Here is a 26,991-nt window from a genome sequence, read left to right as displayed (position 1 = left end):
CTGAAAAGAAAGTCAGGGCTGTTGTTGATACGATTAAGTATCCATAAACAAAACTGCTCATGCAAAAGTGAATCGCCTGCTTGCAATGCCAGAATTCTCTGCTTATGGTATGCATACAGCCCATGTTCATGCAGTGTGGGCCAAACAAAGGTTTTGGGATGACCCATTCTTGCAGAAACTCTTCGTGTGCTGGTGGAGGGATCCAATGTCACAATATCTAGCACCTCTTCTCTGCTTGTGTAGAATATGATTGGGATAGGCCTCAATCGTGATACCCTTTCACTGTACCCATTCCCTCAAATTATAATGGATGGTGACAAACACACTAATTAGGGTGTTGCCTTATTGGAAAATGTTGGTATTTGCTGGCTGCGTCTCTAGCATTTCCTTCCCATACACAAAGTGAATGTCTGCATATTCTGATAATGTTAGTCATACACGTAATAAAGTAACTGTACCCCACCAATCCATTTGTTGCAGCCTTATAGTTCCATCACACATTTTATAAAAAATACAGAAAAACAATTTACATAATATTTTGTGGAACAATATGATTTGCATATCCCACTTCGTGATGTTTGCAAAATGCTAGAAGCAGAAATGATGTCACTAATCTGTTTAACACTAACCCAAAAGCCAGTGCTCCTACTTCAAACTGAGTGTAGACTTCTTGTATTTTAACGAACTATTCCCTCAATAAATATCAACATCAATTTAAAGGTCACCCTGTAAAAATAAATTATGCATTTGCTTGCTATTCATTTAACTAATGCACTCTTGTAACTAATGAAGCAAATTATGCTGTCACTAGCCATCTGTTTATTGGTTTCATCATATCCTTCCACTTAATTAACTGTTGAATGATTGTCCACTGACATTTTGAGGCCTTGATTCATCTTCAGACTCCAGAAGCATCTCATTCAAACCCTAAAGGAGCAAAAGAGTGACACTGACCCACATTAACCAGTTACACATCTACATATTATTATGTAAAATATTTGGAGATCTCTTCACAATATTGTGGAGTAGGTGTCAAAAGAAGTCTCGCTTCCACAACTAAGAACACTGGCTCAGCAGCAGTACAATAGAATCCAGTATAGGTTGTGGGTTGTAACTTACAAACTTTCATTGTGGGATGGTGGTTGGATGTGACATCAGTAACCCTTTTATGTGCACAAATGCAACTTGTCCAAACTTCCCAAAATCAACTGTGGTGGACCTTATTCAAAATTAGAAGACTGTAGTATGTTGTCTGCAAAAAACATCACAAACCAGGTTGAAGAAGCCATAAGAAAATCCAATAATATGTCAATCATCCAGAGGAAATTGCAGTGTTAGGTTCAACAGTAGGGCAGCTGAACATAAGCCCAATACCATAGTCACCAATGTGAAACAACATTTAGAATGGTATTATTCATGATATTAACAGACCCAAGAACAATTACAGAAGGTGTTACGGACCAATGGATCTCGCTATACATGCTTTGTTTCAATGGACATGTTTGGATGTGGAGATGTCTAGAGAGCATTCCTGTTGGAGTGTATCTTAATCATTGAGTGTAGTAAAGGAGGTCTGTAGTATGTTACTGTTCAGCTTGTTTGGACTTAGTCCTTTGGTGGTAGTGGCCGAAACATTAATGGTCACTCAGGCATTTTTTTAAATATCTTGGCATTCATATACTCATAATGCAGCTTAATACTGGTGTTTCTTGATTTTCATCACCTGGTAAATTAAACTACAATTAAACTACATTGCTAATTGAGGAATTAACAATGATCAGAAATGATGTAATTGATTAATTAGTAGCCATGCATTGATTTATACTACTTCACAATGAAGTTGTAACCTTGGAGGCCAACAAGGTATGTATTCAAATTTTTTCTGAACTTTTAATTGATATGACTTTGCTCATGTCTTGTATGGACTCTTCTTCAATGTAAATTTGATGGCTGTTACTTGTTCAAGAGAAAGGGTCCTTGAGGTTGTCACAGACATTCTCTCAGATATGCCAGACAAGCTGTACTTGCTATCTGGGAGTCTAAAACGCTGATGGAACTGATATTCGGGTGACACTCAAGTCAAGTGGACCCAATTTCGGCGAAGTCCGGACAGTCTGTGACAGCCAAATCCTCTGCTTGCACCTTCACGATGGTGGGATTGTTAGTAATCCTGGGTATAACCTCCATGCACAAGTACATGGTGGGTGACCACCCAGGTGTGAACCAATGTAAGCAGGGGTCGAGGTGTGGCGTCCACACCACATGGAGGAACGCCGCCCCTCTATGTGGTAGATGACTGTCATCAACCGGTGAAATACCACCACTTTGCTTATTGGAGGCTTGAAATGGTGGAACCCATGTTTAGTCTCTAGAGCTAAGTTCTGGTCAACCTTTCCCTATCTCTTCCACCATGCAGTATGATTGATGACTTTTGAGGTTATGATGAACGTCGTGGCGAGATCCAATGTTCCTTACATTTCGAGGGTACAGCTCTAAAACGGTGTTCGCAGGCCGGCCGCTAGTTAGTACACCGGACTGAACCTATTGGTAACTCTCTAGGAAGCTTCCGGATCAGCTAGTGTATAATCTTGCTGCCTCTACTCTGCCAGATAGTGACTGGAGGGAGTAGTGTGTATGCGGGGAGCATTGTCGAGGCCACGTTATGTCAACGATCTGGGTATATTCTTACCACATGTACGGCATATCCAAAAATTTCATTACTTCATACAGCACGTCCCACCTACTTTTCCTTACTATTGAATACACCATGAATTGTCAAACTAATAGAGCAAGCTTATCTGCAAAAAGATCTAAACCTCCCAAAGACTTCCTAATTCATTTCAGAAATATACGTGGTCTCAATTCTAATCTCAACGATGTCCATTTCCACTTGCAGTCTGCCAAACCCAATGTACTTTTTCTGACAGAATCTCAGTTATCGGTTGATTCATCTACTGCTCATCTCAGATGCCCAAATTATTCCCCGTATGATTCCTTTCGCCTCAAAGATGGTACTTGTGCATATGTCCGTTCTGATATTCCCTGTCAGAGACTTGGCAATTTGGAATCTCCTCTCTTTGATCTTCTCTGGCTTAAAATCTCTCTACCTCATTGTGTCAAATTCATCTGTTGTCTCTACCGTTCTCCCAACTCCACTAATCACTTGGAGCTCTTTGACTTCCTCTCTTTGCAACTTGACTTTCTCCAGTCCAACTTTCCTAACAGTGATTTTAATGTTCACAACTCCAGCTGGCTTCCGTTTTCTAGTCACACCGACCCAGCAGGTCGAGATGCTGAGGCATTTGCAATTACTAATGACCTAGCACAGATTGTTCATCTACAAGAATACCGGACAATCCTAATCATACAGCCAATACGCTTGATCTTTTTCTCACAAACAACCCTTCTAAGTACACGGTCGAAGTGAGAGGTCCTTTAGGCACTTCAGATCACAAATTGGTGATTGTCTCTTCTCCAATGGAACCTTTATCTCAAGGCTATTCCCAACCTCATGTTGTTTGGCATTGCAAGAATTCAAAATGGGATGATGACCTGCGAGACTTCTTTTCTTCTTTTCCTTGGTCGGATTACTATTTCAAAACTTCTGATGTCAACGTTTGCTCAGATCGTGTCAGTGAAATTATTTTTGCAGGAATGGAATCCTTTATCCCACACTCCACTTTAAAATCTCGTCCTTTATCTAAACCTTGGTTTTCCAATAAATGTGCTACGACTGTTCAAGAGAAGAATGTTGCATATCGTAATTGGCTTGTTTCTAATTCTTCAGTTTCATTTTCTGCCTACACCAAAGCTCGCAACAGTTGTAAAGCAATTATTAACCAGTCCAAACTAGAGTTTGAACAGGCTAAGAGTAGAAAACTTGCTTCTTGCCCTAATGGTAGCCGAGCATTCTGGTCTCTTGCCAAAGCTATTGGCCGCAACATTTGCCCATCTCTGCTCCCACCTCTGTCCAAACCAGATGGTTCTGTTGCCACTTCAGCCAAGGATAAAGCTGACCTGCTAGCATCCCATTTTTCTTCCAGCTCATGTATTAATGATCTTGGTAAAACACCTCCCACCATTCCCAACACGCTCCATTCAATGCTTCCTGTGATCTTCCGTCAAAAGGATATCAGAAGGATTTTGATGAATCTTGATGCTAAGAAAGCTCCAGGTCCTGATGGTATTTCTCCACTTGTTCTCTAAACCTGTGCTCCTGAACTTACACCCATTCTTTGCCGCCTTTTTTCACTTTCTTATTCCAAAGGTGTTTTTCCTTCTGCTTGGAAATTTGCTCATATCCAGCCAGTTCCTAAAAAGGGTGACAAATCCCTCCCATCCAATTATCGTCCCATTGCAATTACTTCTACTCTTTCTAAAGTAATGGAGAAATCAATTAACTGCCAACTCTTAAACTACCTAGAAACCTTCCGTCTGATCAACGATCACCAGTATGGATTCCGTCAGTGTCGATCCACTGGAGATATTCTGGCTTATGTTACCCATTTATGGACTAATTCAATGGACAGGTTCGGTGAAACACAAGTAGTTGCTCTTGACATCTCAAAGGCTTTTGATCGTGTTTGGCATAAAGGTCTTCTAAAGAAGCTTCCATCTTATGGTTTGCCAACTGTTTTTAGTAATTAGTTATCCAGTTTTCTCTCTGATCGCTCACTGAGGGTGATGGTAGATGGCTCTCTGTCTTCTAACTTCTCCACTAATGCCGGTGTCCGTCAAGGTTCAGTTCTTCCCCCCACTCTTTTCCTCTTGTATATCAATGACCTTCTTAAATTGACTGAAAATCCTATCCATAGTTTTGCCGATGATAGCACATTGCATTCAACTTTCCATTTTGAGAAACCTTGTCCTGCTCAATCAGCTTCAACTTCTCGAAAATCTGCTACCAATTCCTTAAATGCCGATCTTCAGGTAATTCTCCAGTGGGGCAAAGACAACTTAGTTGATTTCAACCCTTCTAAAACTCAGTCTTGTCTTATATCTCGCAAAAAAGGATTCTTCTGCTCCTATACTTATCTTTAGTGACACTCCGATTTCTAGGCAAAATGATATATCTCTTTTGGGGATTACCCTGACTTCTAATCTCTCTTGGCACAAGCACATTACAAATATTGCTTCCTCTGCATCTAAAAAACTTGGTTTTCTCTTTCGCTCTCGGCGTTACTTTTCTTCCAAACAGCTGCTCACTCTGTATAAATCGCAAATTCGCCCTGCCATGGAATATTGTTCCCATATCTGGGGTGGTGCCCCCAAAACCTTTCTCCGGCTTCTTGATTCCATTCAGAAGAGGGCAGTTAGGTTAATTAATGATTCATCTCTAACAGAGTCTCTCCACTCGCTTTCTCATAGACGCACTGTTTCTGCTGCATGCCTCTTCTACAGATACTTACATGGGCACTGTTCTTCTGAATTGGCTTCTATAATTCCTGCTCTCTCTTTCAAAATAGTCCGAACACGTACCGCCACCAGCCAACATCCATTTACTGTCCAACTTCAAACCCACAGAACCAACTTTTCATCTTCCTCATTTATTCATTCAACTGCCGTTTTCTGGAACAACCTTCTTTCATACGTATTTCCTGAAAATTACAATCTACAGAAGTTCAAGTCCAATGTCAACAAATATCTTCTTTCATCTTCTTAACCTCAAACCCAAGCACTGTACTAAGTACTATAGGTTCTAATACCTCTCGTGTTTTGGGTTCACATAAAAAAAAAAAAAAAAAATGCTGCATCCTTTTCTAGCAGGGATAAGGAGGTGATTATCCCCTTGTATAAGGCAATGGTCAGGCCACACCTTGAGTACTGTATACAGGTCTGGAGGCCTCATTTTAAGAAGGATGTAGAGCTGTTGGAAAGAGTACAGAGAAGGGCAACAAGATCAGTGAATGGAACGAAGGGTTGCTCTTATGAAGAAAGGCTTAAGTTTTGCAGATTACAGTGTCTGGAGACTAGGCACCTGAGAGGTGATTTGTTTGAGGTGTATAAAGCCTTGAATGGTTTGAGCATGCTTAATGCTGATGGGATTCTTCCTCTTGCCCAGAATAATCACCTGAGAGGGCATAAATTCAAATTGAGGAAAGACAGTTGTAGGATAGATGTGTAGAAGTTTTCCTTTAGCCAGCAGGTTGGTGGAACAGACTTCCATCTTTTGTTGTGGAAGTTGATAGCCTAAATAAATTTAAGGCTGAGATGGACAGGTATTTGGAACGACCAGAGGGGTGAAATGGGAGCGTTCCCTCCCCCCTTTGGCTGATGCTGCATAAGCTTGTTTCTTGCACCATATGCTTATGCTAATGCTAATCTGCAAATGCAATTCTTCAACATCTAATAAGTTTTAATTTTCATAGTAGGCAAAATTAATAAGAGAGAATTTCACAAACATAAGTAAATACATTACCAGCAAAAAATTCCCCATGATAATCAGTAGGTGACGGAACAAGAGGAGGCTCCTTTCGATTTTGCATTACAGCTTGCATTACATATTCAAGTGCTGTACGGCCATACTACAAGTACACACACATACATATAATATATAATAAACTAATGTATGCATCAAATCTAAATAATCTCACAATTACAAAGTGCAAGTGAGAAGCTACATTCGAACAACAATCCACATTTAAATAGTCTGTTGACAAATGAAAATTAAATACCATATTTTGCATTACATATTCAAGTGCTGTACGGCCATACTACACACACACACACACACACACACACACACACACACACACACACACACACACACACACACACACACACACACACACACACACACACACACACACACACACAATATATAATAAACTAATGTATGCATCAAATCTAAATAATCTTACAATTACAAAGTGCAAGTGAGAAGCTACATTCTAACAACAATCCATATTTAAATAATCTGTTGACAAATGAAAATTTAATACCATATTTGCTGGGATATAAGCCTCTCCCTAATTATATGGTCTTCAATACAAAAACAAATTAACCATTAAAATAAATAAAAATATTTTAAGCACCAACATTTTCTGACAAATATATTTTGTAATAAAAACAGGTGGAAAAGAACCGGAACCTTTCTCTGTGCTACTATTGCTAGTGTAACTAGCCAGTTGTCAGTTCTCAAAGAGACTAATGGGATTTTGTATACACGTAGGTACTAATGATATTCAACAAACCAAGCACTTGGGTGAAAAGTATATAACCATGTTAAAAAAAGCTGAATATAGGGCAAAACAGAATGGGCTAACAAATCAGAATGTCTTATTTTGGGACACTAATTTTCAGAGATTGAGCACAACTAGTGGATTGGTCATTCAACAAGTAATCAAATATTTCTAGAATTTTTTTTATATGAAAACCCCAATGTATAGGTAGGAGGTTGACAAGATGAAAGAAGATATTTGTTGACACTAGACAAACTTCTGTAGATTGCAATTTTCAGGAAATATGTATGAAGGAAGGTTGTTCCAGAAAAACGGAAGTTGAATGAATAAATGAGAAAGAAGAAAAGTTGGTTATATGAGTATGAAGATGGACAGTAAAAGGATGTTGACTGGTTGTAGCATATGCTCAGACTTCTTTGGAAGAGAGAGAGAGTGGGAATTATAGAATCCAACTCAGAAGAACAGTGCCCATAGAAGTATCTATAGAAAAGCATGCAGCAGAAACAAAACACCTCTCTGTTAGAGATGTCATTAATCTCTAATGACATCTCTAACAGAGATGTCATTAACTGCCTTCTTCAGAATGGAATCTAGAAGCCTGAGAGGGGTTTTGGGGACACCGCTCCAAATGTGGGAACAATATTCCACGGTGGGGCAGATTTGCAATTTGTACAGAGTGAACAGCTGTCTGTAAGAAAAGTAATGCTGAGAGAGTGAGAGAACCCAGATTTTTAGATGCAGAGGAAGCAATATTTGTAATGTGCTTATGCACAAGAGAGATTAGAAGCTAGTGTAATCCTCAATAGAGATATATGTTCTTGCCTAGAAATCGGAGTGTCATCAAAGTAAGCATAGGAGTGGAAGAATCCTTTTGGAGAGATATAAGACAGGACTGAGTTTTAGAAGGATCGAAATCAATTAAGTTATCTTTACCCACTGAAGAATTACCTGGAGATCAGCATTTATGGAGTTGGTAGTGGATATTTGAGAAGTTGTAGTTGTTTGAGAAGGGCAAGGTTTATCAAACTTGAAGGTGGAATACAATGTGCTATCATCAGCAAAACCATGGATAGGCTTTCTTGTCAATGGAAGGTCATTATATACAAGAAGAAAAGAGTGGGAGAAAGAACTGAACCTTGCATTAATGCAGAGAAGTTAGAAGACAGACAGCCATCTACCATTGTTTGCAGTGAGCAGTCAGAGAAAAAACTGGATACCCAATTACAAAAACAGTTGGCAAACCATAAGTTGGGAGCTTATTTAGAAGATCTTTATGCCAAACTCAATCAAAAGTCTTTGTAATGTCAAGAGCAACTGCTTGAGTTTCACCAAACTTTTCCATTGAATTTGTCCACGGATGGGTAACATAAGCCAGAATATCACCAGTGGACTGACACTGATGGAATCCATACTGGTAATTGTTGGCAGTTAATTGATTTCTTCATTATTTCAGAAAGAATAGAAGTAATTGCAATGGGACAATAATTGGATGGGAGAGAATTGGCACCCTTTTTAGGAAATGGTTGGATATCAGTAAATTTTCAAGCAGAAGGAAAAACACCTCTGGAATAAGAAAGTGAAAAAAAGGCAACACAGAATTCAAATTGCTCAGATCATGTCAGTGAAATCCTTTATTTCACACTACACCTTAAAATCTCATCCTTTATCTAAACCCTGGTTTTTCAATAAATGAGTAAGTTCAGGAGTAAGTTTTTCAGCACAGGAGTAAGTTCAGGGGGCACAAGTTTTGAGAACAAGTGGATAAATATGGTCAGGATCTCGAGCTTTCTTGGCATCAAGATTTGTCCAAATCCTTCTGACATCCTTTTGATGGAATACCACAGGAGGCATTGAATGGAGCATACTGGGAATGGTGGGAGGTGTTTTACCAAGATCATTAATACACAAGTTGGAAAAAAAAAAAACATGATGCTAGCAGATCAGCTTTAATCTTGGCTGAAGTGGCAATAGAACCATCTCGTTCTGACAGAGATGGGCAAAAGTTACGGTCAGGAGATTTGGTAAGAGACCAGAATGCTCGACTACTATTTGGACAAGAAGCAAGTTTTCTACTCTTAGCCGGTTTGGAATCTAGTTTGGACTGATTAATAACTGTTTTTCAATTGTTGAGAGCTTTAGTGTAGGCAGAAAATGAAACTGATGATTTGGAAACAAGCCACTAATGATAAGCAACATTCTTCTCTTGAACAGGCTTTAGCATATTTATTGAAAAACCAGGGTTTAGATAAAGGATGAGATTTTAAGATGTAGTGTGAAATAAAGGATTTCACTGACATGATCTGAGCAATTTGAAACAGTAATTCAACCAAGGAAAAGAAGAAAAGAAACCCTGCAGATCATCCCATTTTGCATTCTTGTAATGCCAAACAACATGAGGTTGTGAATGACTACGAGAGAAAGGCTCCATTGGAGATGAGATGGTCACCAAGTTGTGATTTTAGGTTCCTAGAGGACCACTCACCTCAACCGTGTACTTAGAAGGGTTGTTTGTGTTAGGTATGATGTTAGGATTGTCTGGTATTCTGGAAGGTAAATCAACAATCTGTGCGAGGTCATTAGTAACTGCAAAAGCTTCAGCATCTTGACCAGCTGAGTCCGTATGACTAGAAAATGGAAGTCAGTTGCAGTTGTGAACATTAAAATCCTCATGGAAAATTACCCCACTGTTAGGAAAGTTGGACTGGAGAAAGTCAAGTTTCTCAAAGAAAGGAAGTCAAAGAGTTCCAAGTGATTAGTGGATTTGGGAGAACAACAGACCGAATTTGACAGAATGTGGTAGAGAGAAGATTGAAAAGAGGAGATGCTGAATGACTGCTTCTTATATCATCATGTTTAGGAGATGCCACAATAGAAAGAAATATTCCCGACCTGGTTATCAGTAAGAAAAGATTACATATTAAGAATCTTGAAATAAAGGGATCACAGTGATCACAGTGGAATCTATTTAAAGAAGTAGTTTCTACTGGAGGAAATGAGATGGATTTTTGATTTCATGGGGGAATTACAACAAAAAGGTATTGTTCAAGGTAGAGACCACAATGGAAGATAAGAGTGATGACCCTTAATGGTTGAAAAGAAACATGCATAGGATAATATTGCACAGAGGGTTAGGAATGCCAAGGCAAATTATGAGAAGACTTTAGCTAAAAGTGCAAAGAACATTACCAACAATTTCTTTGCTTATGTTAGCAGTAAAAGGAAATGAATCAACCATATTGGTCCACTTGATATCTGTAGCAACAGTACTGGTGATTCTGAATTGGTCGCTGATAAGTTGAATATCTTGCATCAACATTCATATATGAGGAAGGTTTTAAAGTTGAGGATACCACACTCTAGCTTAATGTTTCCCAACCCGTGGCCTGCATAATTTATGAAAATGGTCCACAAGACTTCACAATAAATCATTTTTTTTTGCAGTAAGCAACAATTCCATTAACAGGAGTGACACATATGCCTATTACAACCTAGCATGCACTATCTATGTGCAATGTCTCTCCTATCACCAAATATCATGTTCTCATTTGCAGTCCCATTTAAGGCTTGTTTAGTGTGGGAATCTGATTGAGGTATAAGGAGAAGAGATAAAGTTGAATGATGTGGGAATTTTCACGCTGAAATACTATACAAAAACCAAGGGAAATATAAATTATTGAAAAACTAGTATCCTCGATCATAGGAAGTTTATAGTTGGTGTGTTGTCAAGTTATTTTTGGCTGATGCAGCAAAAGCCCAGTTTCCTTGCTGAAGTGAAAAAAATCTCATCTTCACTTCAACATTTAGACTAATCATGATAGCAATGAATGCAAAACACTGATATACACAGAATACTTGAAAATAAATTTCTTTGGAGGTAAGGAACTATGAATGGCATGTGCTAGATTAACAAGAGGATCTAGTAACAGCAAAAAAATTAGGTATGATGTATTTTCATTAGAGCTCCCTAGTTGACAACACTAATTCAACATTCATATTGATTGTATAAATGAAGCACAAACGTAACTTCACAAAAATGTACTATATGTCTGCTAAATCTAGACAATCACCCCCCCCCCCACACACACACCTCCACAAGAACTGTTTATGGATTGCACTCTTATTTCAAATGGATATTTTTCAGGTGGAAAAAGGTGCAACTTTTATTCAGGCAAATAGGTGACTATTGTTCCGAACCACCAGCTGGAGAATGTAGTAGCAGTAATAGTAGCAGCAGCAGTGGCATGTGATGCAAGAAAGCAAGTGTATGAGCTTATGCAGCATCAGCCAAAAAAAAAAAAAAAAAATCACACCATTCCCTCCAAATGCCTGTCCAGTTCTTCCTTAAATTTATTCAACCTATCAACTTCCACAATGACAGACGGAAGTTTGTTCCAGCAATTAACCACCCGCTGGCTAAAGGCAAATTTCCGCACATCTATTCTACATCTGTCTTTTCTTAATTTCAATTTATGCCCTCTTAGGTTCGTAATCTGAACAAGTGGAAGGATCCCATCAGAATTCAGCATGCTCAACCCATCCAAGGCCTTATATACCTCAATCAGATCACCGCGCAGGTGCCTAGTCTCCAGCCACTGCAATTTGCAGAACTTAAGCCTCTCTTGGTAAGAGGATTCCTCCATTCCCCTCACCAATCTTGTTGCCCTTCTCTGTACACGTTCAAGTAAATCTACATCCTTCCTAAAATGAGGCCTCCAGACCTGTACGCAGTACTCAAGACGTGGCCTGACCATTGCCTTATACAGAGGGATAATCACCTCCTTTTCCCTGCTAGCAAAATTCCTATATATCATTGACAAAACCCCATGACCTGCCCTGGCAGCCTGTCTGCATTGCTCAGAAAACTTCATATCTAACTGCACAATTACTCCCAGGTCTTTTTCATTTTCTACCACCTTAAGTGTAGTACCACACAGTTGATACGTTTCTCTGGGGTTACTTCTACCCATATGCAGTATTTTGCATTTGTCAAGGTTAAACTTCGGTTGCTACTTCTTAGCCCATCTGCCCAAATTATCTAGATCCTGTTGCAGTAGCACACTGCCATTACTGTCATTAACAACCCTGCCAACCTTTGTATCATCTGCAAACTTCGACATTAAGCCTGATATACCTTCATCAATATCATTGATAAATATACAAAACAACAGTGGACCTAACACCGAACCCTGTGGGACTCCACTAATAACATTAGTCCAAGAAGAGCAGCACCCATTGATTACCACCCTCAGTCTTCTCCCACTTAACCATCCTTTTATCCATTGTAGCAACTTACCCTTAACACCATTCTGCTCCAATTTGTACAATAGTCTTCCATGTGCAACAGTGTCAAAAGCTTTCCTGAAATCCAAATATATGATATCAAAATTATTTTTTGCATCCAGTTCCTTTGTAACCACATCATAATATCCTATCAAATTTGTCAGACAAGACTTTCCCTTAACAAACCCATGCTCTGTCTGAATTATTGCTGCAGTCTTGTCTGGATGATCCTGCAATGCATCTTTAACCAGTGACTCCATTATTTTACCCGGAACAGAAGTTAAACTAACTGGTCTGTAATTACTCGTGTCACCCTTCGATCCCCCTTTGTGAATTGGAGATACATTTGCACATCTCCAGTCTGTGGGAACCTCCACTGAGTCCAAGGACGCTCTCATAATTATGGCTAAGGGTTTGCTTAGTTGCTTTGCCGCCTCCTTTAATATAACTGGATAGATCCCATCCACCCCAGGTGCTTTTCTTATGTTTAACTTCAACAATTTCTCCTCCACTTTGCTTTTAGTTATTCCAAAATCATTAAGTATCCTGCTACAATTTGATAACCTTCTGCCATTTTCAAACCTTAATAATTCCTCATGTGTGAATGTAGATGCAAAATACTCATTCAGTTTGTATGCTATCTGAGCAGGATCATCAACAGTCGAACCATCGATGTCAAGTGGACCAATCAGATTCATCCCCTTCCTTTTAGAGTTTATATAAGTAAAGCAATCCTTACTGTTTTTTCTTAGCATCTTTTGCCAAGGATTTCTCGTAATCTGCCTTCGCCTGCCTAACCTCCTTTGTCACCTGATTACAGACCAGCTTATATCTGCCATAGGCTTCTGAGTCGCTTGATAATTTATATGCATCCCATGCATTTTTCTTCTCTATTATGAGTCTCATTAGTTCATTAGATAACCATTTAGGCCTAAACCTTGAACAATATTTCTTAATAGGTATGAAACTTTTAGTAGCTTCCACGATTAATTCCTTGAATGCTTCCCAATGAAGTCCTTAATTCATCTTGAATAGGAGCTATTGAAGTTGCTATAGGGTTTAAGGTGAACCAGCAGCCTAGAGCATATTGTGGCATTATATATGTAATTTACTTGTGTCCTTCAGTCTGTGACACTCTTTGAACTCAAAGATTAAGCAAGCTGATTCCTTTTGCGATAGGTTAATTAATAGTAAAAATAAATAAATAAAAAAAATCTGACCGATTTTTTTTGACCTAATTCCTTTGCAATAGGTTTTATTCAGAAATAAAATTGAAATTAAAAAATTTTCAAAAAAAAAAAAAAAATTCCCAACCAATTTTCAAATCCTGAGAATTGATTCAGTTCCCAGCGAAAGTAACTTGCCATTTTTTATTTTAAAAAGAAGACAATTTCTTAGCTTTTGTGTCATCACAATCAACAAATCTCAGGGTCACACTTTCAATGAAATTGGCATTTTTGCTTGTGGTCTGATATTTTTTTTGCAATAATTGTAATTTGTAAAAGGATGATTATAGTTATACATGTAAAAAATTATCAAATTGCATTTTTAGTCATTTTATTACATGAGTCTGTACACCTTTGCTAGCAGCGAAGGGAACTGAAGGAGAGGTTACTTCAATATTAATCTTTATTTCTTCTCAAAAACAGTTTTAGTGAAATATTTGCCACATGTATTGTTGTGTGTGTGTGTTACATCTGCCTAATGCTTGTGTTCTATGATTGACTTGCCTGTTTCCCGGATGAAAAACCAGTTTTCTGAGAAAAACAATGTAATCCCTGCATGAAACTGGCTAACTCAGCCAGTTGTGAAAAAAAGCTCATTAAAAATTCCCATATCATCGATGAGATCTGAATTCGGGCCTTTTCCGCCAAGAGTGGCAAGGCCATTGAAGAATAATAAATGCAAATTTATTTATTATATGAGCAGCAGTTAGTTTGTTGCAGACCTTCTTCAGTTCTGTTGTTTAGCTATAGTTCTCAACCTCTATTGTACATAAACAGATCCTTGAAATTTGCTTTCTTACCAAGAATATGTGATAAGGTTAAGGGTTCCTACAAGTTGGAGAGGGAGCTGAAGCTGGAATTTCAGACAGATGAAAGGTGGGGACATTCAATTAGAATATGTTTTATTGTTAGGTTCGACTGGCAAAAAAAGCACTGAGGAGGAGTCTCTCCCAAAAGCAAATGCAGATGAGTTGGATGTGAATGACCGATGCGAAGCCTTGCCAGGATTACGTCTTGTCACCTGTTTCTTCTAAAACAAGATGTCCACAGTTGAGGCTCTTTTTTTATCTGGAACAGTTTATTATTGGTTTGAGATTGCCAGAGGTGAGACCATTGTTTCCAACATGTTTTTTTAATAATGGATTTGTAGTCTGTGTATGGAACTTTCAGTTGACTGTAAGATCCAGAGTCGGGATGTTTAGCAGCCTCATCCGCACGGTCATTACCTTGGATGCCGACATGACCAGGAATCCAGCAGAAGATAACCTTGTAGTTGGCTGTTTGATGGTAAAATAATTTAGACCGGATCTCTTTAAGAACGGGATGAGAAGGAGGAAAGGTAGATTGAAAGGCACTTATTGCACTTAAAGAGTCTGTATATATCAGAGATTATTTGATATGATATTTGTTTATGTTATCTAGAGCCAGTTTTATTGCAAATAATTCTGCAGTATAGATACTGCATTCAGCGGGAAGAGAGGCAACTGTTAAGAAAGTGGCGGAAACTGCTGCTGCACCAACAGTCGTATCTGTTTTGGAGCCATCGGTATAGATATGAACTTTCTCCGAGTTTTCCAAAGAATGCAGTTTATGTAGCTGTTGAAAGTTGGTATTTGCCAGGGAGGATTTTCCCCATCTTGAAAAGAAATTGTCACAGAGAGGTATGAATTCAGTCCAGGGAGGTTCAGGAGTAGCAAGATCTTGGAATATATTCTTAAAGTTAATTTTCCAACTGATCATCAGTTCTTGCAATCGAATCCCCATGGGGCAGTTTTCATTAGGTTTATTGTGATATAGGAGGGTGTTTTGAGGATCAAACAGATACTGCCAGCTGGGGTGGGCTGGAATACTTCCAATCTTTGCTGCATAATTTAACAATAACATTTTTCTCCTGAGATGCAGAGGGGATTCGTTTGCCTCAATATACAGGCTGTGAACTGGAGATGTTCTGAAGGCTCCAACAGCTATTCTAAGGGCACTATGCTGGATGGTGTTCAGACGTAATAGAGAACTTTTCCTGGCAGAGTCGTAGACAGGTGCTCCATAATCCAAGCGCGATCTTATTAAAGCTCTATAAAGATGTAAGAGAGAGCTTCTGTCAGCACCCCAGGACATAGCGGAGACAGCTCTTAGGATATTCAGTTTTTTAAGACAAGTATTCTGGAGGTACGCCATATGGGAAGCAAAATAAAGTTTATTATCTAGATTTAACCCCAACAGACGGAAATTGTTAGTGACAGGAATCAGGCTGTTATTTAAAAATATTTCTGGATCCGGATGTAGTCTACTGCTATTCATTTTACAGAAATGAATAGCAGTAGACTTCTTTTCTGCTAGGGAATAACCATCCCGCAATGCCCATGATTCTATTCTAACTATAGCAATCTGAAGTTGCCTTTCGATGGTGTTCATAGTCTGGGATGGATTGAGTAGAGATAATGAGGTCATCGGCAAACATGTACGATTGTACGGTACTTGGTACATCCCTTGTCATGTTGGTGATTCTTATTGCAAATAATGTTGGACTTAGAATGGAACCCTGTAGTACACCTTCCTCTTGTTCAAATGTTTTGGATAAATTATTCATGTATCTGACCTGAAAAGTTCTATGGCATAGGAAGCTTTGTATAAATTGGGGTAGATGACCTCTCAAGCCGAAAGAGTGTAGATCTTTAAGAACACCATACTGCCAGGTGGTATCAAAGGCTTTCTGAATATCTAGATTAATCATCACCAGATGCTTGTTGTTGTTTGGTTTTTAGGAGCATTAGCAACTAAGGCCATATTGCTCCGGGATATGCGGTGGTCATTCCCTGACCTTTCCGCATCCTCCATATTTGGTGGTGACGGGCTCGAACCCCGGTCTAATCAAGAAGCGTGTGCTACGCACTGCTGCTCCTTCCCACCTGGCTACGGAGGCGCACATCACCAGATGCTGTCCCCTTATGAAGGCATTACGTATATTTGACTCTGCTTTTATCATTATGTATAAGGTGGAACGGCTTTTTCGAAACCCGTACTGATTACTATTTAGCAAGTTGTTAGTTTCCAGGGACCAGATTAACCGCCTGTGAACCATTTTTTCCAGGACTTTGCCTAAACAATTGGTCAGTGAAATTGGCCTATAGTTATGTGGAAAAGTACGATCCTTTCCGGGCTTTGGGAAGGCTAGAACTATTGAGTGATACCAGGAAATTGGGTAAGCATTTTCTAAGAATATTCGGTTGTAGTAGTTTAACAATGATCTTTTTGCTCTGTCATTCAGTTGTTTTAACATTATATAGTAGATCCCATCTGGACCAGCAGCGTTATTTGATGTTTTATTGCGCACTCCAAAAAGTTCTGTTAATGTGAATGGCTGGTTATATGGATGTGAAATTCTCATGGAAAAATTAATCTTATGCTGCTCTGCAGTTTTTTTAATTCGCTGAAAGGTTGGTTTGTAGGAGGCTATTGCTGATATACTGGCGAACGATTCCACTAAGGCATTTGCTATTTCTCCCGGGGATGACAACTCTTTCCCTTCCCAGTTTAGTATTGTAGCTGGGGACTGAATGTATTTGCCATTTAGCATTTGCATTTTTCTCCAGATAATTCTGTTGTCTGTATCCTTGTTTATGCTCGAGGAAAAGCCAATCCAGGCATCTTTCTTTGCTTTTCGTCTTATTTGGCGGAACTGAGCTTTCAGTCTTTTGAAGTTAATTAGATTGGTAGTTGTGGGAAATTTACGAAATAAATTCAAGCTCTATTTTTGTACTGTTTGGCATGTGTGCAATCTTGATTCCACCAGTAATTACTATGTTTCCGTTTCCCCGGGAAAGATTTTGGTATTGCAGAGGTAGCAGCTTGTAATATTTGATTAGTTACATGTTCTGTGACATTGTCTATGGGTTGAGATTGGATTATTTTATTGTCTAACTGCACTTGAGTTGCATATTCATACCAGCGTGCCCTACGAAATTTCCAAGTGGAGCGACGTAGTGAAGGAGAGTTTGCCCATGTTTGCAGCTTGCAGAGAATCGGAAGGTGATCACTTTTAGTGGATTTTCAAGAACCGACCACTCCATAATAGTATATATGGAAGGAGAACAGATTGACAGGTCTATTGCACTCATGGATCCTGTCGAAAAATGAATATAGGTAGGTTCACCAGTGTTCAGAAGAATAAGTTGATAAGAGTCCAGAGGAGATTCTATTAACTTGCCTCTCTTGTCAATTGTTGGAGATCCCCACATCGGATGATGAGCATTAAAGTCTCAAAGTAAGCAGAAAGGAGACGGTAGCTGTTCTATTAGTTTTTCTAGGTCATCTGAAGAAAATGAGAAATTAGGAGGAATATATATAGATGCTATTGTAAGAGTGATGCCAATTTCAATGCGCACTGCCACTACTTCAAAAGGAGTCTGAAGAGCAATATGTTTGGAGGGTACGTTGTTTCTTATAAGAACCACCACTCCTCCACGGGCTGGAGAGTCGATATTTCTATCTCTTCTAAAGATAGAGTAATCTTTTATAGTAGGACACACTTGTGAATTTAAATAAGTTTCCTGTAGGCATACGCCTGCTGGATCATAACGGTGGATGAGATCACATATATCATCTTTTGTACTGCGAAACCCTCTACAATTTCATTGAAGAATTCTTTCCATTAGGCGGTTTTGTTGGTTGTTTTTGTTTCTGACTGCTTTTTAGTTGGGACTTGTTTGCATTGATCCGATTTTCCTTTGTCTTTCTTTGGAAAGTAGGGACGCGTTACGTCCATCTCATCAGTCGCATGAAGTTCCAATATGGCATCTTCTGGGTCATTGTGCTGGTCAATATCCATTCTGGTTGAATTTGGTGGTTTCAATACCATGGTTTCTGTTACTTTTTGTTTTGCTGTTGGGTTTACATTAGCTGGAATGGTAATTGGGGTATTACTGGCTTGTTCAGTTTTTTGTTGCGAAGGACACTGTTTGGGGGGCAGAGAGTATGGAGCGTGCCCAATTAGCGATAGACATATCTGGGGGGAACGGCAACATCTGTTTGTGTACCTGTTGACTGAAATTGTTTAGCAGCCGTTGCATATGTACGTTTTGGATCTGTTTTTAGTATTTGCCTTCTCGCCTCTGGATATGTCACTTTATTCTCAATTTTATATTTCTGGATTTTTTTCCCTTGCTTCCAAAGTTCGCAACTTTTGGAAAAAGCTGGGTGATCACCCTTACAGTTTGGGCATACAGAAGTCGTAGCAGAGCATTCAGTTTGATTGTGCTCCTTCGATCCACAAACTGGACATACTGACTCACCTCGACATGCAGTTTGGCAGTGTCCATATTTTTGGCACTTGTAACACCTGAGTGGGTTTGGGATGTAAGGACGGACACGGCAATGGAGATAGCCTGCTTTAACAGATGATGGTAGGATGGGAGAGGTGAAAGTAAGAATTATGCTCCTAGTGGGAACAAGAACACCATCTTTCCGAGTCATAATTCTCCTTGCTTGTATGACTTTTTGTTTACTTAGCTCTTGAACTATCTCCTCCTCTGATACAGCTAACAAGTCCCATTCTGTGATTACTCCCTTCGAGGAGTTTAAGGTGGCATGGGAGTAACTTTTATTGGTTGTCCGCCAAAAGTAGTCATGTTTAATAATTTTTCGGAATGCTGGGATTTCATGGTCTCTACAAGAAGATCCCCTGACTGGAGCCGCTTTACTGTTTTTGGTGAACCTGCAGCAGACTCGATGCATTTTTGGACAAGGAATGGGGACAGTTTACTCAGAGGCAACTCTGATAGAGAGTGTAGTATGAGGAATGCTGGTATTTCCTCTTGTCGGGTTGTTTTCAACCTCTTTGGTTGAGAGTAGTCATTTTCGGATTCATTTTCTAGTCTTGAGCTCGATGGCTCTAAAAGGTGGAAAAGAACTGTTTTCCATCTTTGCTCCTTTCAGCCCCAGGAGAGTGGATTTCTTCTCCCAGGTTACCGGCCCCGCCACGGGGAGGCAGGAGCAGTGCCGCTAGAGTGACCAAGCGGTATAAGGGTTAATGCGTTAGTTTAAAGAGAAAAAAAGAAAGGTGAATTTCCTTCCTGTAACTTAGTTACAATTCGTAACAAATAATTAATGGGAACGTAAGAAAACTTCTACAAATGAATATAACTGTAGCTTTGACAAAAACGCTCTAGAAATCACTCAGGGAATCGCTTGATCACTATAACGCTTGGCACCCGGGGCCCCAAAGTGAGAGCTCTTGTGAGGTCTGATCGGCGTTTGACACTCAGAATGATCGATAGTGAGTTGAATTTGAATCACCAAACCGTTCACGACATTTCCAAATTGGGCATTTGGAAAATTTGTGCAAAATTGGTTCCAAAAAACTTCACCAATGAAATGTGTGCCTAGATCTTCTTGTATTGAAAACATATCAAACATTTTTTCGTTTTCGAGTACGATCCTGAAACCAAACGACAAAGTTCGGAGTGGTACATGAGCAACTCACCTCGCCTGAAAAAAGCAAGAATGAGCAAATCGAAAATCAAATCCATGCTTATTTGTTTTTTCAACAGTCAAGGTGGTGTTCATAAGAAATTCTTGCCTCAAGGACAAACAGTTAATCAACAGTACTATTGTAAGGTCCTTGAATGACTCAGAAAAAGGGTTAATTGTGTCCGACTGGAGACTGCGGACTCTTGGATGCTGCATCCTGACAATGCTCCCTGTCATACTGCAATTTCCGTGACAGAATTTTTGACCAAAAAGGTTATTCCAGTGGTTTCGCAGCCCCCAATGCTTGCCTGATATGAGTCTACGTGACTTCTTCATTTTCCCCAAGCTCAAATTCCACCTCAAAGATCGTCATTTTAGAACTGTAGACAACATCCAAAAGGTCGTGACAGACCAACTGAAGGCACTTTCAGTTGAAAACCTCCAGCACTGCTACCAGGAGTGGGAGCAATGTCTCCGGCAGTGTATGGCTTACCAAGGGAACAATGTTGATTTGTAGTTCAGTTGTTAATAAAAAAATTTCATAGCACCAGTCTCATTACTTTTTAGACACACCTCATAGAGAGAGAGCGAGAGAGAAGAAAAAAAAAAAAAAAAAAAAAAAGGAATAAATATTATTGAGCTGTAAATAAAGTGAACAGCTAAGTTTAGAGAACATAAAACTATAATTTTATTAAAGTTATAATCTTAGTAATTAATTGATAAGATAACTATATTCACTATTCAGTTCTATTAATCACAGAAATGTGCCCTGTAAATGTAATGCACTGAACACATCACCTAAGTGGTTTATTCCAATTGCACAATCAAAAGTACAGTACTGTAAGCAATTTTTCCAACCAACTAGTTACACAATTAAGCTGTTTAAAAAAAAAAAAAAACTTGGTGCATTGGCAGAGCAGGGGAAAAAAAAAAAAAGTCTCAAAATCAAACTTTTAGCTATTTGGGGTACTTACAGCTTTTTTTTTTTTTTTCCTCCCAAAAGGGACCTACTCTATAAAACAAGGTAGACAAACATTAGTCTAGATCAGGGGTTCCCGATTGTGGGTCGTGGCGGGCCACAGCACATTTTCCAGGTGGACCACACAGACTGCCTAATTCTTGTCTTTTTTTCTTGACAGCTTTTTTGCCACACCATTTTCAAGTTGTACCCGACAAACTTGGCAGAACACTATGATTCATGCAACTTGCACGAGTCATATCATGTTCTGTGTAGTGTTTGGTTTCTGGCAGTTGCTGACAACTTATTCATGTTTTGTGGCAAGCTTGAGTCAGAAGTATGTGTCATTCGCTCATATTTATCACCTTCCAAGACACTATTTCTAGGTAAGTTATCTTGTTAGTATATTTCATGGTAACAACTTCTATAGTGAAGAACATATATATGGTGAAACGATAAATAAATGGGGTCATCCCTCAAGCATCATCAATTCATTGCATGCTGATAAAAAATGTAGGGGCCATGCTACTCAAACTATTCTTGGATCTGAGATCCAATCTAATGGCTATGATCATATGTCCATTTTTTTTATTCCCTGCATTTTTTTTTTTAGTGTTGTTTTTTTTTTTTACATTATTTTATATTTGCTGTTTCCTACGTATTTAAAAGTTTTACACCAGAAACATTTCTGAAATGACAAAACGAGGATATGATGAGCAATACAAAGTTTGGATTCACGTCCTTCCATGATCGTGAAGAATTAAAGGGACAATACGACCTGTGCCAGAAAGTTCTCAAAAATCACTCTTTGTACCCATTGAAGTTGAAGCTCCATTTAGGGAAGATGCATCCACAACATCAACATAAGGATGTGGACTACTTCAAGCAAATGGAAGAGAACGTGAAGCGCCAGTGCTTGGATCAAAGTGGAGCACTGTTTCAGCAAGACAGGAGTCTTAAGGAGGCTTCTTATGCTGTCAGCTTCCTCATTGTGCAACAGAAGAAACCTCATACAATGGGAGAGACTCTGATCAAGCCATGTGCTCTGAAGATGACTTGTATTCTGCTTAGAGAAGCTGAGAAAAAGTTATATGTGCTTCTTAACAAAGATTATAACTCCTTCCCCCATCACCCCCATGTCCTATCTGTATGACAGAATTTCTTTATCAAATAATACAGTTCAAGGAGGATTGCTGAACTTGTCTAGCAACATAAAAGAACAGGTGATTGCTGAAATCAAAGATGCTGCATTTCAGTTGTTCTCAATTCAGTTGGATGAAACCACAGATGTTTCATCCTGTTCCCAGCTTATTGACTTTGTTCAGTATGTGAAGGGTGATTCCATCATGGAATAATTCTTATTCTGCAGTTCTCTCAAAAGAAACACCAGAGCTGTGGATGTGATGGAAACAGTATCAGAGTTCTTTGACCATGAGGGACTAAACTGGCACAATCTATGTGGAGTGTGCACCGTTGGCACTTCAGCTATGCTAGGAGAAAAAAGTGGCTTCCAAATGCTTGTTCGAGATTGATCTCCACGCACCATTGGTGTTCACTGTCTAATTCACTTGCAAGCTTCAAAAACTCTTCCATCTCATCTTCAGGATGTTACTGAACAAGTCATCAAAATTGTGAACGAAGTGCTTTGAATTTGTGACTGTTCAAGCAATTGTGCACAGAAATGGATTCAGAGCATAAGAATCTGCGCTACTACAACAAGGTGTGTTGGCTATCAAAAGGCAATGGTGTGGCATGAGTGTTTGAACTCCGGGAAGAGCTGTAGAGTTTCCTAGAAGTGCAAGAAAAGCACAAACTTGAAGCTTCCTTCCACGAAAAGCTGTAGGTCTTTTGCTGTGCATACCTTGTGGATATTTTTGATCAACTGAACAGACTGAATCTAAAGCTTCACAAAAAGGGAACAACTATCATTCAGTTCAATGACACTCTCAGTGCATTTATACAGAATGCTTGGAAACTGTAAATGAAAGGCTGAGGAAGAGAACTTCGCCATGTTCGAATCTCTTCTTTCAGCAGTCACTATTAATGATCTGTTGGATCCTGGTGTTGCAAAGGATGTTGTGACACACCGCAGCTATCTCTGAGAAGAATTTTTGTAGTACTTTTCAGAAATTGGGAGGGATGGACTGGAACTCACGAGGAATCCTTTTCTTGTTAAAGTCAGTGATGTCCAGGATGACCTGCAAGATGAACCTATTGAATTTCAAAATGATTCTGGATGCAGAGATGTCTTTGAAGCTTCCTTTATCTATGAGTTTTGGCCAAAAAAGATGGGAAGCTACCCCAATGTTGCAAAGGAATGCTTTCGGAAGCTCCTGCCCTTTCCAACAACTTATCTTTGTGAATCAGGCTTCTCAATATTGGTGCAGCTGAAGACAAAGGCTTGGAACTACCTTGAATGTGAGGCAGATCTTAGATGTGCGCTTTCTACAACAGAACCTAGGAATTGGGAAACTGGTGAAGAAAATCCAGAGGAGCATCTCTCAATAAAGTAGCTTCAGCTTAAACTGGTTTGAGGTTTTTTTTTTTTCATTCAGCAGATGCCTGCAATGTTTTGTTTTCACACAGAAATTGTTCAAGTGAGAAACATTGATCCGTTAAATACTTTTAAATTGAACTAAGTTGTGGTTGTTACTGACATTTCTTTGGTTTCAAAAAATTGCTCAACTATGATCCCAAATAGGTCATGACATGTCAGGCCAAAAGCCAGTTGGGCCACATAGCAAAAAAAGTTGGGAAACACTGGTCTAGATGAAGCTTGCATTGAATAAGAAATGAGAAGTGGAAGTTGAACAAAACTATTAAATCTTTTAAATCGCCTAAAATGTGCCATTAATTTATTCCCATGACTGAAATCGATGATTTTAATAAATGCACAATATACAAAACTATAAACTCATTTCAAGTGAAAAATCAAGCATTTCCAATAATAAGGTAATTCTGCAGAATTGAACAAAGGCAAAATATTTAATGACTGTTCCAAATATTTAATGACTGTTCCTAAACCGGGAATTGCGGGTTCGAGTCCCGCCAGGGGTGAAAAAACCATTTTCTTTAATGGTCGTCGTAGCCGAGTGGTCAAAGGCGAATGTGCATAAGTACACGTGCTTTGAGTGATCTGGGTTCAAACCCATGACTGCTAAATGCAGTGCTGTATCTTGTGAGACTCCTCTGGCCATGTGGTCATCTCGGAGTATAAACATAAAGGTATTTTGAACGAACAGAGGAGTGAAGTGGAAGTGGGTTTTTTTTTTTTTTTTTTTGGCTGATGCTGCATAAGCTTGCTTTCTTGCATCAAATGCCTCTACTAATGCTAATGCTAAAAGTAAAAGCTATATCCTATATATATAAAAAAAAAAAAAAAAACTATCAAATCGAAACAGCTTGTTCTCAGTGTCAGTATTGGAAGGTGATTACAGGGTAAAACATTGGACATCTTCTGAAAGCATATGTGTTTCCTTCAAAAGAAAAAAAAAAAAAAAAAAAAAACTATCTGGCACTTAGTGTTTATAATATACCTTTAGGTAGGCCTAAAAGAGTATTAAAAGACAAGTTTACTCCAAGATGTGCAATCCACTTGCTGGTGATAGCAAGTGGATTGCACATCTTGACTAATATGACTAATTAGAAAGAAGGGCTAAGTGGAAAGATTGATTTAAATAGTTTCAACTAATGCGTGCCACTGAAACAAAAAACAAAAAAAAAAAAAAAAAAAAAAAATGAAGCATGTGTATACACACACTGACTGTCCTTGGTTAAGTATTTAATTGCCTGAATAGAATAATAGCAGCCTTTGACAAACATTTTTAAAAAGAGGTTAGAAGTGGTAAAAAAAAACCACGAGTACTTTTTCAGAATTACTAAATTGGAAATTTCTGAATAATGCACTTGCATGATCAGCTGACTCGGAAGAAAATTATGTTCTATGAAAAAATATGCAAGCAAACATTTGACATGTACAACATCATCAACAATACATGAAATGCAACATCTTTTTATAACATTTCTTTCTATACACTGCAGTGTCCCTATGTTTTATCATTTGTTTTCAAATGTCCTTTCTTTGTGTGAAATTGAAAAATCACATCTATATACAGTAGGAAAGGTAAAAGTGTTACATTTTTCAGATTTTAAAATACAGAAAATCTTGTTTATCTGAATAAAAACAGAAATGCCTACATAGACCAATGATACTTTGTCTATGTAGGAACTTAGATTTTAAAATGATGAGGGTGAATTTTCATTGTTATGATTCCAGAACTAGGAGCCATCAATTTAAATTGTGGATGCAGACAGGATTTCAAGAAGTTTCTTTTAGCAAGTGTTTTTAACTATTGGAGAAAGTTGCCTCCCTAGTTGAGGCTGGAAGCTAGAGAAAATTCAAACTAAGCTGGATTAGATATCTATGTGAGATGGGTTCAAAGAGGTGGTTTATTATTATTATTATTTGGCTGGTGCAGCAAAAATCCAGGATTTTCTTGTACCATGTGGATAATACTAATACTAATTTGTGAAAAGGTTAAACGAACTACAAACACATAAAAAACAAAATATTTCTCTCACGAGGCTTTTTTTTATTTGCATTTTTAGCTTCTACCTCCGTTTTACATTAATATCAAAATAAATTCTTAGTTACTCACCTTATTATCAATATTGAAACGGCTGAGATCTCGACTCTCAGAAGCTCTTCTATCGCCGTGGGTCAATGCTCCCTGAAAGAAAATTATCAGCTTAATAATATACTAAACACACTAGTTAAATTTCCACATTACTCCATTATCTAACTGATAACAAATTTATAAAAATTGTGCATAATTAAGCTTTACATAATAATATATTTGGCAATCTCCTTGTCACAAGTATTGCTCTCACACAGTTAATACAAAAGCCATTATTTCTTTTTCTCCAAGTTTTTCTTGCATCTTTATCATTTTGACTGTAGTCTGTACATATTTACCATGTTCTGCATAGGTTCATACATCACGCATACCAGTAATTAAAGTAATTGTCAACAAAATAACAATTTATACCGAGAAAAAAATTATGCATTTAATCTTGACGTTACAGGATTGCTCTCATTTCTTTAATAATAAGCACATTACTTATGACAAATATAAAAGCATTTGTGTTAGCTACAAACAGTCTCTGTGATCAGAGCACTGCTGTCCTATGTAAAATAACTTAATTATCAGTTACATTGTTGAAAAATGTGTAAGAATATTGATAAATCACATTGTTAACCTTGTCCTCGAATAAACAAGATTAACATGATTTTTAGTTTACATTTACCAAGATACTACACCGGTGTGCAAAACTTAAGGACCAGTCAGGTTTTCACCTGTAGCTTCTCATAGGAGTATCCTGGATATGGGAAAAGCATACCAAAGGAACCTCGTGAGGTACAGAGGCACTTTATTCAAAAATGGCAACATAGCACTGGCTGCCATGATACAGATGCATCACTGCCAAAGATGGAACAAAGGGAAGAGGTTGCCCTCAATAGGAGATATGGCCACCCCTAATGTCGATGCAGGCTTTGCACCGCCTGTCCATACTTAGAACAGTGTTGTTGATAAGTTCTTGCAATAACATCATCCATTCCTCTGTCAGTGGCATCTTCAACTAGTCAACATTTTCTGGTGGGTGTAGATGTAGTGCTGGGCATCTCCGTCGTCCCATGTGTGTTTCATAGGATTTCACGGCAGAACGAGCATGCCAATCCATACGAACAATGTCCTCATTCCAAAATAATATCAACAACTGCAGTGCAATAGGGTGTGGCGTTATCATTCATAAACAAGAACTCAGGGCCAATGACACTTCAGAACAGGCACACATGGGGAAAGATTACCTCAGCACAGTA

At 38.6% G+C, this 26,991-nt stretch overlaps 1 protein-coding gene across 4 annotated transcripts in view; it reads right to left on the bottom strand.

Moving 5' to 3' along the window:
• The window catches only part of LOC150081714 (protein strawberry notch homolog 1-like), a 374,252-nt gene that overhangs the window by 81,691 nt on the left and 265,570 nt on the right, over positions 1 to 26,991 (bottom strand). For all 4 annotated transcript variants that reach the window (XM_090378820.1, XM_090378821.1, XM_090378819.1 and 1 more), the window contains exons 20-21: positions 25,769 to 25,840; positions 6,419 to 6,524 (exon numbers count right to left, since the gene is read on the bottom strand). In XM_090378820.1, the coding sequence (XP_090234946.1) occupies positions 6,419 to 6,524; positions 25,769 to 25,840 (178 nt within the window). The remainder of the gene's footprint in view (positions 1 to 6,418; positions 6,525 to 25,768; positions 25,841 to 26,991) is intronic.

The sequence above is a fragment of the Mastigoproctus giganteus genome, chromosome 8, assembly GCF_048544385.1.
Source record: "Mastigoproctus giganteus isolate SK-2022 chromosome 8, ASM4854438v1, whole genome shotgun sequence".
Lineage (NCBI taxonomy): Eukaryota > Metazoa > Arthropoda > Arachnida > Uropygi > Thelyphonidae > Mastigoproctus > Mastigoproctus giganteus.
Note: the sequence above shows the minus strand (reverse complement) of the source record. Positions and strands in the feature narration are given on the sequence as shown.